The sequence below is a fragment of the Schistocerca gregaria genome, chromosome 2, assembly GCF_023897955.1.
Source record: "Schistocerca gregaria isolate iqSchGreg1 chromosome 2, iqSchGreg1.2, whole genome shotgun sequence".
Lineage (NCBI taxonomy): Eukaryota > Metazoa > Arthropoda > Insecta > Orthoptera > Acrididae > Schistocerca > Schistocerca gregaria.
This window is the reverse complement of record NC_064921.1, coordinates 1018101560-1018115869: the sequence shown is the minus strand read 5'-3', so window position 1 is coordinate 1018115869 and position 14310 is coordinate 1018101560. Positions and strand designations below refer to the sequence as shown.

General features: G+C 38.1%; 1 protein-coding gene across 1 annotated transcript in view; it reads left to right on the top strand.

The window, feature by feature from the left end:
• The window catches only part of LOC126335511 (serine protease snake-like), a 317108-nt gene that overhangs the window by 79240 nt on the left and 223558 nt on the right, over window positions 1–14310 (top strand). Inside the window, exon 3 of the mRNA XM_049998866.1 lies at window positions 9256–9398. Coding sequence (XP_049854823.1) covers window positions 9256–9398 — 143 coding nt within the window. The remainder of the gene's footprint in view (window positions 1–9255; window positions 9399–14310) is intronic.

The following is a 14310-nucleotide window of genomic DNA, read 5'->3' as shown; positions in this document are numbered from 1 at the left end:
AGAAATACGGTAGAAGAACAATGGGTAGCTTTGAGGGATGAAGTAGTGAAGGCAGCCGAGGATCACGTAGGTAAAAAGACGAGGGCTAGTAGAAATCCTTGGGTAACAGAAGAAATACTGAATTTAATTGATGAAAGGAGAAAATATAAAAATGCAATAAATGAAGCAGGCAAAAAGGAATACAGACGTCTCAAAAATGAGATCGACAGGAAGTGCAAAATGGCTAAGCAGGGATGGCTAGAGGACAAATGTAAGTATGTAGAGGCTTATCTCACTAGGGGTAAGATAGATACTGCCTACAGGAAAATGAAAGAGACCTTTGGAGAAAAGAGAAGCACTTGTATGAATATCAAGAGCTCAGATGGAAACCCAGTTCTAAGCAAAGAGGGGAAAGCAAAAAGGTGGAAGGAGTATATAGAGCATCTATATAAGGGCGATGTACTTGAGGACAACATTATGGAAATGGAAGAGGATGTAGATGAAGATGAAAGTCGAAACAAGGCCCCCGGAGTAGACAACATTCCATTAGAACTACTTACGGCCTTGGGAGAGCCAGTCCTGACAAAACTCTACCATCTGGTGAGCAAGATGTATGAAACAGGCGAAATTCCCTCAGACTTCAAGAAGAATATAATAATTCCAATCCCAAAGAAAGCAGGTGTCGACATATGTGATAATTACCGAACAATCAGTTTAATAAGCCATAGCTGCAAAATACAAACACGAATTCTTTACAGACGAATGGAAAAACTAGTAGAAGCCGACCTCGGGGAAGATCAGTTTGGATTCCGTAGAAATACTGGAACACGTGAGGCACTACTGACCTTACAACTTATCTTAGAAGAAAGATTAAGGAAAGGCAAACCTACGTTTCTAGCATTTGTAGACTTAGAGAAAGCTTTTGACAATGTTGACTGGAATACTCTCTTTCAAATTCTAAAGGTGGCAGGGGTAAAATACAGGGAGCGAAAGGCTATTTACAATTTGTACAGAAACCAGATGGCAGTTAAAAGAGTCGAGGGGCACGAAAGGGAAGCAGTGGTTGGGAAGGGAGTGAGACAAGGTTGTAGCCTCTCCCCAATGTTATTCAATCTGTATATTGAGCAAGCAGTAAAGGAAACAAAAGAAAAAATCAGAGTAGGTATTATAATCCATGGAGAAGAAATAAAAACTTTGAGGTTTGCCGATGACATTGTAATTCTGTCAGACACCAAAGGACTTGGAAGAGCAGTGGAATGTAATGGACAGTGTCTTGAGAGGAGTATATAAGATGAACATCAACAAAAGCAAAACGAGGATAATGGAATGTAGTCGAATTAATTCGGGTGATGCTGAGGGAATTAGATTAGGAAATGAGACACTTAAAGTAGAAAAGAAGTTTTGCTATTTGGAGAGCAAAATAACTGATGATGGTCGAAGTAGAGAGGATATAAAATGTAGACTGTCAATGGCATGGAAAGTGTTTCTGAAGAAGAGAAATTTGTTAACATCGAGTATAGATTTAACTGTCAGGAAGTCTTTTCTCAAAGTATTTGTATGGAGTGTAGCCATGTATGAAAGTGAAACATGGACGATAAATAGTTTGGATGAGAAGAGTATAGAAGTTTCGAAATGTGGTGCTACAGAAGAATGCTGAAGATTAGATGGGTAGATCACATAACTTATGTGGAAGTATTGAATAGGATTGGTGAGAAGAGAAGTTTGTGGCACAACTTGACCAGAAGAAGGGGTCGGTTTGTAGGACATGTTCTGAGACATGTAGGGATCACCAATTTAGTATTGGAAGGCAGCATGGAGGGTAAAAATCATAGAGGGAGATCAAGAGATGAATACACTAAGCAGATTCAGAAGGATGTAGGTTGCAGTAGATACTGGGAGATGAAGAAGCTTGCACAGGATAGAGTAGCATGGAGAGCTGCATCAAACCAGTCTCAGGACTGAAGACAACAACAGCAACATCTTAGCTTTCTCGATATTCCTGTAATTGGGCTGCCTGTATCTAGAAGACAGTTTCCTATTCAATCATTGATCTGTACTACAATATATGATCTTCCAAATTCTTTACCCATTGCATTGACATCAATTTCAAATAACAAATCCTCTTCTATATCCCAAAAATTCACCCCTTTATCAACATCACTACCTTTTATTACAGATTCTACACATTTACTAACTATATTACCACCAGGAAACTGTTCCATATTTTTCATGGCAATTTTATCATCTGAATACACACTTTGACAAATTTCACTTTAAACCTTACACTTTTGATCACCATACTGACATTTGCTACTATAGTCATTGACTACACTTAGTACTCAATCACTAATTAGATCTTCTTTTCCATTTTTACAAACATCAACTGGTAACATTAATCTATCAGGCACTGCTCTACTTGTTTCTAACTCATTACTTGAACACACACCAGAAATTCCACAATCATTCAGCATCAAATCATCAACTTTAACTTCTACATGTAGCATCCCATCTAGTTCTGTAAGTAACGTATCATCATCATCTGATACACTCTCATTAGAAACATCACCATCACAATTAATATGATTTTCAATAGCAAACTCATTTCTCTCTTCACACACTTCTTCAACAGCCTCAACACTGTGACTACTCTGTTCTACCACATCCTCATTTCCCTGTCTATTATCTACTGCAATTTCATCTGGAATTACTCTGTCTTTCTCACTTTCATTGCCTAGAACATAAACATCAGCTTCCACACATACAGCACCAGTATCAGAATTTTCACTCATTTCACAGTCACTCAACATTCTCACTAAACCATACTCGTCACATCTGCCAGGAAGTTTCATATCAGTGCACACTCCGCTGCAGAGTGAAAATCTCATTCTGGAAACATCCCCCAGGCTGTGGCTAACCCATGTCTCCACAGTATCCTATCTTTCAGGAGTGCTAGATCTGCAAGGTTCGCAGGAGAGCTTCTGTTAAATTTGAAAAGAAGGAGATGAGGTATTGGCAGAATTAAAGCTGTGAGGACGGGCCATGAGTCATGCTTGGGTAGATCAGTTGGTAAAGCACTTGCCTGTGAAAGGCAAAGGTCCCGAGTTCGAGTCTTGGTCTGGCACACAGTTTTAGTCTGCCAGGACGTTTCATTTACAGAAATTCCATCTTAATACTTGCTCTACACTGTCTCACTTTCAGAGAATGGTTTCATTAACAGTTTTTTAGCCAGAGTTTGTAGTTAAAAGATGAATGCATCATAGTTTGTTGCCACCCCTCAACCCACGAACAAAAAGTAAGTCACTTGTATTGCTATATAAGATTACTGAAAATACTTTTCTCATGAAAGGTGAAATGAAGTGTCTTTTGGTGATACTGTAACAGAAACAATGACAGACAGAAACAATTGACTTCTTCACAGTGACAGCAAACTTTTCATCTACTTATAATTAGTCAAGTACAGATGTATTAGATTTTGTCAAATGGGCACAGATTACACAACCGAGAACTTCCTTTTTTTCAAAAGAAATAGCGCCCCCCCCCCCCCCCCCCCCTCTCTGAAAAAAATCCTTAAACTTACACTGATGAGTCATAAGTCACCTAGTTCTACTCATGTTTCCTAGAAGAGAATGATAATCTTATGCTCATTATACAACCCTGTTCTTCAGACATCTTTATTATAATTTCATGAGACTAGGCCTTTTTCCAGTACCGGTAAACATAACCATGAAGAATTTGATGTTAAATATGAAAATGGAAATAACCAAATCACCTCTAATAACAGATCAATTTCATTATTATCAATCTTACAAAAATAAGTTACTTGAACTAGAATACTTGTAAAACAGATTCCTTTATATATTTATTGCCAGTGCCAGATAAAAGGTTTGCTTGCATACTTTTCTGCTGCACTGTTACAAATGGCTGAATGGTCACAATTAATATTTATTTAATCTAATAGAGGGAAACATTCCACGTGGGAAAAATGTATCTAAAAACAAAGATGATGTGACTTGTCGAACAGAAGCGCTGGCAGGTCGATAGACACACAAACAAACAAACAAACACACAAAATTCAAGCTTTCGCAACCAACTGTTGCTTCTTCAGGAAAGAGGGAAGGAGAGGGAAAGACGAAAGGATGTGAGTTTTAAGGGAGAGGGTAAGGAGTCATTCCAATCCCGGGAGCGGAAAGACTTACCTTAAGGGGAGAAAAGGGCAGGTATACACTCGCACACACACATATCCATCCGCACATACACAAACACAAGCAGACATTTGTAAAGGCAAAGAGTTTGGGCAGAGATGTCAGTTGAGGCGGAAGTACAGAGGCAAAGATGTTGTCGAAAGACAGGTGAGGTATGAACGGTGGCAACTTGAAATTAGCAGAGGTTGAGCCCTGGCAGATAACGAGAAGAGAGGATATACTGAAGGGCAAGTTCCCATCTCCGGAGTTCTGACAGGTTGGTGTTAGTGGGAAGTATCCAGATAACCTGGATGGTGTAACACTGTGCCAAGATGTGCTGGCCGTGCACCAAGGCATGTTTAGCCACAGGGTGATCCTCATTACCAACAAACACTGTCTGCCTGTGTCCATTCATGCGAATGGACACTTTGTTGCTGGTGATTCCCACATAGAAAGCTTCACAGTGTAGGCAGGTCAGTTGGTAAATCACCTGGGTGCTTTCACATGTGGCTCTGCCTTTGATCGTGTACACCTTCCGGGTTACAGGACTGGAGTAGGTGGTGGTGGGAGGGTGCATGGGACAGGTTTTACACCAGGGGCGGTTACAAGGGTAGGAGCCAGAGGGTAAAGAAGGTTGTTTGGGGATTTTATAGGGATGAACTAAGAGGTTACGAAGGTTAGGTGGACAGCGGAAAGACACTCTTGGTGGAGTGGGGAGGATTTCATGAAGGATGGATCTCATTTCAGGGCAGGATTTGAGGAAGTCGTATCCCTGCTGGAGAGTCACATTCAGAGTCTGATCAAGTCCCGGAAAGTATCCTGTCACAAGTGGGGCACTTTTGTGGTTCTTCTGTGAGAGGTTCTAGGTTTGAGGGGATGAGAAAGTGACTCTGGTTATTTGCTTCTGTACCAGGTCGGGAGGGTAGTTGCGGGATGCGAAAGCTGTTTTCAGGTTGTTGGTGTAATGGTTCAGGGATTCCGGACTGGAGCAGATTCATTTGCGATGAAGACCTAGGCTGTAGGGAAGGGACCGTTTGATGTGGAATGGGTGGCAGCTCTCATAATGGAGGTACTGTTGCTTGTTGGTGGGTTTGATGTGGACGGACGAGTGAAGCTGGCCATTGGACAGATGGAGGTCAGATGGAACCAAAGCATGGTCTGCAGTAGTTTTTGTACACCACTCTGGCATTGTTTTCTAATACAACCATACAACACATACAGGTGAATAATGAGTCAGACACAACCCTCTTCCTCAATACAAGTTGTTATGTTAGAAAAGGGTGTTCTATTACAAACTTTCACTTACAGGTTCTGAGTGAGCCACCTTACCCAGTGTATACCTCCCTCCTGCTCAATGAAGAATGTGGTAGCTCTCAAAGCTATGTAGTCTGTCCCTTTTGCTTTCACACACGTCTTCTGGAGGAACTATACTTTTGATCTTTTAAACATTTTGGAAGATGGCTATTAAAACATGTCAAGTAATGTATAAAGGCCTAATATCAACCGTTTCAGTCACAAATTATCTTCACAGATCAGGGTTAAAAGAGTTCATGCCACATCATCATATCTGTCATGGCCACATCTCATATGTAAAGCATATCATGAATTTCAATATAACACACAGGACTTCTAAAGGCAGAACAGTGTGTTTGCCTTTAAAAGGCCACCCATTGCCTACAGCATTACATCATCATAGGAATATTTCATTAATACGAAATAATACATAGAGATTTTGAAGACAGTATTGTCCAATTTTATGACTAGGATCTTTGATACTAATGTTCAATCCATGCAAGCGATCATGTAAGTGGTTAATTCTGACCACTGGAGGCCATATTGTGGCAGTCAGTCTCCATTACTACCATCAAGCAAAACTGCAGTGCAAAGATCAACTTCCAAGCCACCCCATCCATTACCATGGTATCTGTGGTGAGCCTTGCCACAGTGCAATTATCAGTATTGGCAATCCATTGGTGTAGCAGCCAGATATAGCTGCCTCTGGTCTAGTGAGTACATGTAAATGCCCACAGGGGGCTGCCTGCATGCAATAAAACTCACAGCATGCCAGTCATTCTGTTTCTTTTAATTAAATTAATTATGACACAATTGGAATTGTGAAATTAAATGTATATAATTTTTGTATTTATTTCTATATCTATTTTTCTTACAAATTCAACTATACCAATCAATATAGCATACCTAATGCATGATGGGTTGACAATGATGTAACACTACAGATAATGGGCAGAGCTTACAGTATATAATTTCGACAAAAACAGTCTTATTCGGCAGTGACCTCCTTACTAATATTGATCTTGTTCCATCTGCCACCAACAGTAGCCATAATGGGTGTAACATTGTACTTCTTAATCATTGTAGCTTACAAGTAAACATTGTTTAGCTCTATTTTCAACTCTGTATACTGTATATGTATTATTACTGAATGGCAGTGGGGAAAAGCGTGAAGATTGTCTGAGGAAAGGGCTGAATATGGTTGCTAACAATTAAAAAATCTGAAGATGACATCAAGACTGTTTTTATTTGGTTTTTAGCATTTTATACCAGTCGCTGCTTTGCTTACAATCATGTGGGATGTAATGAATACTGCTCGATGCTGGATGGCTGCAGTGTTTCCACTGCAGAGTTGGTAGCCATCTCTCATGCTTTTGAGCCTATTAATCCTTGCACTGGTGAATCCTTCCCCATCTGTAGCGACACCTTGAGCAGTTTACAAGCTGTTTATCAGTGTTTTCCTTATCATCTCTTGGTCCTGATGATCCAGGATTCCCTTTTCACCATCAGACAGTGCAGATGCATGGTGGGCTTTCTCTGGACCCTCAAGTCATGTTGAGATCCCAGGGAATGAATTCACTGACAGGCCACCTCTTGAGATTTGTATTCTGGCACCAAACCTTTAATCAGTATTATGCCACCAAATTCTTAGGATTTGGAATTCTTTGGACTATGCTAACTTATTCAGCCTGCAGTGGACTCTTAATCCTCCACAGTCACTACAGTGGTGTTGGCAGATGATGACTCAGTGGCTGACCTGATTTTACAGTTTCTTCATGATAAAGATTTTTATCGTGTTCTCTAAGCGATGGTGTCAGCCTTGTCAGCCCATTGAAAGGTTGACAGGACACCCTGTTGCCTTCACTGCCCTGACTGGACAATAGCTGTCTGTGCTTGGTGGACTCCTCCAGACTTTGCCCTATCTGTTCTTCACTTTTCTCCTCTTTCTCACATGTTCTTGCAGTTTCTGCCTTTCAGGGCCTTTGGCTGCTCTCTGGATTGGGCATCTCACCAGCCTTCCCTCCTTTCCCTCTTTTCTTCTTCTTTGTTCTTTCTTTAGCCTTTGTTAACCTCTAATAAACCTAGTGATTTTCTTTCCTTTTGTTTCATGCACTAGGGCTTTCAATGATTTGTAGTGTTGTCTTTTCTGTTCTCGGCAAGAGAGACTGATGACTTCATAGTTTTGCCCCTTTAAACATTAACCAATTGAGTTGACTGTTAGATTTCACGGTCAGTGATTTGTGAACTTTACTTGATAACTGTGTCAATAATTTACTTGCTCCATGTTAATAATTGTGTTTAATCAGTTAAGTGCTAGGTTATTGCACTCAGTCACATTATAGGACATCAACTGAGTGTAGTACATGACTAGCTGTTTATCAGTGCATAAATTATAATAGACTACACTTGATCTGGCCATAAACAGTAGTTCATTCAGCAACTGAAGTGCAAGCAAAGTGTTTCAACTGAAAATCCTTTGTGGGTCACATTACTTATAGTATACTGCCCCCAACACCAAATTCTCAGCCAAATTTGGTGTAGGTGCTGCTACCAATGGCATATTTGCATAGGTAAATGTGGTTATGATTCAGATTCATTGCAGAAACCAAAGGAGAATGTTGACAAAATGCGTTACAGGAATAAAACCAATCTCACAATTGACAAACATAAAATATGGAAACCCAGCACAACAAGATCTGATGACAAAGATACAGTTCTCTAAAACATGTACTGAGAATAATAATAAGTGTACAAATAGAACTGTTCTTCTGCAAGGAAGAACAATGTGAACTTCTTTGCAACAAGCTAGAAATAGATCATCAACTGTATATAGTGTAAGTAAGGAGCTGCAACCCTTTTCAGAGTAAAACTTTCTTGTTAGTTTCACTGTGTTAAATTTAGCTCACATAAACATAAATAGTTGATAGCAGTTAATAATTCATTTCATAATGGCTGCTTCACTACGTTTGTTTATACCTTGGTTAGTGCCAAGAACCCTGTAGTCTCTTTGATTATGTGATTTTGAGAGCATAATGAAGAAATGAATGAGTGTCTGAGTAGTACAGTTGCCATAACAATAATATATATAATGTATAGCAATATTTGAAATCAATGAAAACAATATGATATTTGAAAATCAGTGATGGAATACAAACAATGGAATGAGGGAAGACAATTACTTACCTGATTTAGGTTTTCTGTCTCTTCCCTAAATCATTTCAGGAAAGATAAATAATCTACTGTGGAGTGAGTGGATGTCTTCTCTCATATTGTCATTAAAACTGGAGAATACACTATGTTACTGATGAGCAATCTAGTTGTAGTTCAACACAGGGAACATTTGAACAGAATCTTTAAAATAGGGCACACACAATACCGGCATGGTATGCATTCTACAATACTTCAGGAAAGATAATTGGTGTGACAGACAATAGCCTTGTAGTGCAGAAGTTGATTTTCAAATGAAATGCTTTGCTCTAAACAGGTCTCAAATAGTTTTATTTGTTATTCAAGTTTCCCTGGGCAACAGTCCATACAAAATTATTTGTTTGTTTTCAAATGTGGTGTTAAAGGGAAACATTGTACTAATTTTTCTAAATTACTGTTGATCTTAGGCTAGCATTTAACTATAAGGCACACACAATTTATATTAAGTGTAGTCTGTTGCAATTGTCAATGTTGAAAAATCAAAAAATTGCAAAATCTATCTATTTAGCAATATTATCGTAAGAAATATGCTTTTCAACAAATTTATATCTGTGTCCCATTTTCATATCTTAAGTTGGATGTTTTATTCCTACAGAAAGACTGAAATAAAACCAAATGGAATACCTGAATCAACAACCAAACCACCAAACAGCAGCCTTGGCTCACAGTTCCAGTCTCCCTCTACACAATGTGGTAACACTTCAAGTCAGCAAATTAGGAGGCATATTAGTGAAAAGAGTGAGTTCAATTTTTATTAAGGTTTTTGAATTATCAGTTGCAGTTGACTTATGGACTGACTAACTGATGGTTCTATCTATCTATCTATCTATCTATCTATCTAAGAAACAACTTACATTGTAGGCATTTGAAATCAATGTGGCTCAAAATTTATTTCTGATGCAGTAAATGGCAATCATTTTTTTAAAATGTAATTATATTTCTTTTTCATAGTTAATTATTACTTCTATCTACAGTTACATAGATACTCTGCAAACCACAGTACAGCTCATGGTAGTGGGTACCTTGTACCACTACAAGTCATTTCCTTTCTTGCTCCACTCACAAATAGAGCAAGAGAAAAAACAACTATCTATACACTATTTCCTAAAATTCCCCTAACAAACTGGTCAGCCATTCACCTTTCCCACCACAGTCCTTAGATGCTTGTTCCCTTTCATTTGACCTGCAATGTTACACCAGATATTTCAATGATTTGAGTGTGTCAAGCAAGACACTAGTAATACCACATCTGAACATTACAGGTTTATTCTTCCTATCCATCTGCATTAACCTACATTTTTCCACATTAATCAAGCTGTCATTCATTGCACTGACTAGAAATATTGTCTAAATCACCTTGTATATTCCTACAGCAACTCAATTTTGACACCTTACTGTAAACTACAACATCATCAACAAAGAACCAAGATAGCTACCCATCCTGTCAAGCATATCATTAATAATTTATGTGTATGGGGAACAAAAGTGCTCCTGTCACACTTTCCTGAGGTACTACTAACAATATCCTTGCATCTGATGAGCACTCTTCATTGAGGGCCATATACTGGTTTCTATTGTTAAGAAATCTTTGAGCCACTCGCATATCTGTGAACTTAACCAATATGATCATACCTTCATTAGCAGCCTGTAATGAGACACCATGTCAAATGCTTTTCAGAAATCTAGAAACATGGAATCTGCCTGTTGCTCCTTAGTTATTGTTCGCTGTGTATCGTGTGAGAAAAGGGAAAGCTGAGATTTGTACGAGTGATGCTTTCTGAAACCATGTTGGTTCATGGACATAAGGTTATGAGTCCCAAGAAAGTTTATTATATCTGAACTGAGAATATCTTGAAGGATTGTGCAGCAGACCAATGTTGGGGATATTGGTCTGTAGTTTTGTGAGTCCATTCTTTTACCTTTCTTACGTACTGGAGTCATCTGTGCTCTCCTCCAGTCACTTTGGACTTTGTGCTGCATGAGAGATTCGTGATAAATGTAGGACTGCAAGGGGCCAGTGCTATAGAGTACTCTTTGTAAAATGGAACATGGATTCCATCCAGATCTAGTGACCTATTTGCTTTCAAATATTTCGTTTGTTTCTCTGAGCCAGGGATGCTCATTACTGTGTTATCCATATGGGAGTCTGTCTGATGGTTAGTGTCAGTATGTTTGTATGATTCTGCTGTGTGAACAGTTTCTTGAATCTGAAATTTAAAACTTTGGCTTTTGTTTCGCTATCTGCAACTGAAATGACAGACTTATAAACAAGGATCTGAATGGAAGCATTGGACCCGCTTATCAATCTTAGGACCAGAATTTTCTCAGTTTCCATGCCACATCTTCTGCTAAAGTGTGATGCTGGTAGTCATATGCTTAGCACATAGTTCTTTTGACAGACATATGAATCTGTACTAACCATTGCTTGTCAGTTGTGCATTCTCTTCTGCTTCCTCAGCATCTTCCAAATCACATCCTTTATCCACTTACTAGTCACATAACTTCCCAGACTATGAATTCCAGTCTACTTAAACTTTGCTCATAATTCCTCTACATCCACCTTACTGGAACTAAGTGATGTCAGTTCACAGTCTACATGAGATGCTAACAACTGTTTGTGTGCTCTATCTGGCAGAAAAACTCTCCTTATAATGAATATCAAGAATTTTATTCACCGTAGATCATTTTACAATGATATTGGCTTTGACATTACGATTGCTAATCCTAATTTCTGTAAGACACTGTTGATTACATCCAGCAAGATTGTATCTATAAGGTCTAAGATAGTTCCTTTGTTTGTGACTCCTGAGCTAACTGATCAATAGTAGTTTTCATAAAACTAGTTCAAAAGTATTTTGAATGACTGTCTGTCTATACCCCCTGCAATGAATCCATAGACATCCCAGTATATACTCAGTAAGTTAAAACTGCCTCCAACTAGCATTTCATGATTTGGGTATTTACGCACTACTGACCATGGACTTCCTTTGAATGACTTTAGAACTGTCACAGGAGAATCAGGTGGCTGGTAAAAACATTCAACAATTAAGTTGCCTACACCTATACCTCTTAAATGATACCAAACAATAATTTTGTCAACTGCAATATCACAAAGATAGATTAGAGGCCATAGGAGGCTATGGCCTCTGGTCTGTCTTTGCTACATACTTTCCATGACTCTCTGAATATCTCAACTCTCCACTTCAGGTTTTGAACCAGCTCTTGGTCCCAAGAATAATATGAGCCTCAGAGCTTTCATGGAGACCAGTAAATTCAGGAACTTTATTACAAATACTTCAACAGTTTATGACATAATTTTGACAGTCAAAGGGCTTTTATTGTGAATGCTGTCAGGCTTACCTTGCTCTTTAGTGATTGGGGAGTGTCCATCACAGCATTTCAAACTGCCGTCTAGCCTAAACAGAAACCTCACGTGCACTTCACATTTACTCTGCTACCCGTGCTACCCGAGTAGCTGCTTCTTTTGTGTAGCACACTCCTGACCTATCAAGGGAAGTCGTACAAATAACCACATGATAATGCAGGTCTAGGAATCTGCAGCCAAGACATCACAGAGTTAATGAAGCCTTTGGCTGAGACCCTTCTTGTGGTCCAAATCAAACATCCGCGATCGACTCTAGGAACAATGTGCAAATGGTAAGCTCTGCCTGCACTGCACACATTGGGCCAAAGGTCTACACCACTTTCACCAGCTGCCTGTATGAACTGAGGATGATCTCAGAACCCACACAACAGGCATCATTGGTTTTGATGTGAGACACAACGTGCAGACAATTGTACTCTGCATGATCAATAGCCACAGTACTTCTTATAACAAGTAACCTGTTTTATGTTTTAATTCAGGCACTCCATTACCCAGTAAAAACTTTTATTTTGTGAATAAACTTTGTTTTGTTTTGTTTTGAAGGAGCAGACAGTATTTATGTCTTTTATATGTTGTGGTAATTTATTATATAATATAATGGCATTGCACAATTACCTCTGCAGAGTTTTAATTTTAGTTTTATATGTCCAAAAATAAATTGTAGAAGTTTCTGATTTTATGATCATGTACTAAGAAATTTTTAACATAGTGTTCAATATGTTTTGACATACATAACACCGTCAAAAATATGTTCACAAAGTACCCTCAATATTTCAAGCATTTAAAAGTATGAGGCAGTGAGCCATGTTTCTACTCTTTGTCATTAGTGCTCTTTTTTGCAGGGAATACAGCTTAAATATTTTTCTTATTTGCTTCCCAAAAATGATGCCATAGCTAATAACAGAATGAATACAAGCAAAATACTCTGATCTGGTACATGAAATATTACATACTGATGAAATAATTCAAATGGCACAGCATGCTGTAGAGATTCTATTACTCAGTATTTCCACGTGTTCTGCCCACCTTAACTGTCAATCAACATATATTCTCGGAAGTTATGTACTTTCCACACATTGTGTAACATCATTATTTAATTTTAGGTGATTGTAGTCTGGCTATTTGTTAAAAGTTTGTTGTGCTTTTTTCCTGTATATTAAAGGTGACTTTATTGTTTATTACACATTCATATATGTTGCTAAGTGTGTCTTCAGTTTTCTCTCTTAGTGCTCCTAGTAATCTACTAGTGATCAGTACATTAGTCATCTACAAACAAACTTGTTTGACCATGTTTGATATTTTGCGAGAAATCATTTATGTAATAAGAAACAGAAATGGACCTAGCACGATACCGTTCAGTACCTGTGTTTTTATGTATTTAGGGTCATAAGTAGTTTTTTTCAATATATTTGGAGCAATTTTAAACATATCTAATTTCACTTGACTGCACTTTGTTTTATAGGAATGACTGGAATCACTTTTTTCACCCCCCCCCCCCCCCCCCCCCCACCCCACACCTCCTTATTCACAGTTCATCTAGATTATTTAACAATTTTTTGTGCCCAACTGTTTTAATGCTTATGTTAGTTAGAAGTATATACCTTTTGTATATTTTTTGCTTCATAAGCTGGTTTTGATTCAGGACCTTTTCCTGGTCGGAAACCAAACTGCTCAGTGGAAAGGAGGTCATATTTATTAAATAGTTCATAAGGCTATCTTTTATCTTAGTTTCTATTATTTTTTCAAAGCCAGAAAGTAATGAGTGGCATATAATTTTCTGTATTTTCAGTGTCATCCCTTTTGAGGAGAGACAGTAATTTAGCATATTATAAGTAGTAAGAAAACCAATACTGTTTTTAAATGATCAATTTATAATGTCAAATAATAGTGATGTTAGGTTCTCTATACAGTTCTTAATTAGACAAGTTGGTACTTTATCTTAACCCACAGAAATTTTGTTTCTCCATTTGTGAATTGCTTTGTAGACTTCCTCCTTCATTGTGGGCAGTAATACCATCGAATTCGGTACATATTTGTTTAGCTTTGTGACATAAGTGGCTGTTTGAATTTCTTCCTGCAATTTTCTTCCTATACTGCTAAAGTGGTTGTTTACCACAGTTGCATTATATTGTCAAAAATGTATTATTTTTGTTGTCATATAGTGTTTATTTACATCGTTTGCCAAATTGTTTGAATCTTTTAATAGAGTGCATTTGTCCTTGATTCTTACATTTGATTTATTCAAATTTCTGGTATCTGCTTCCT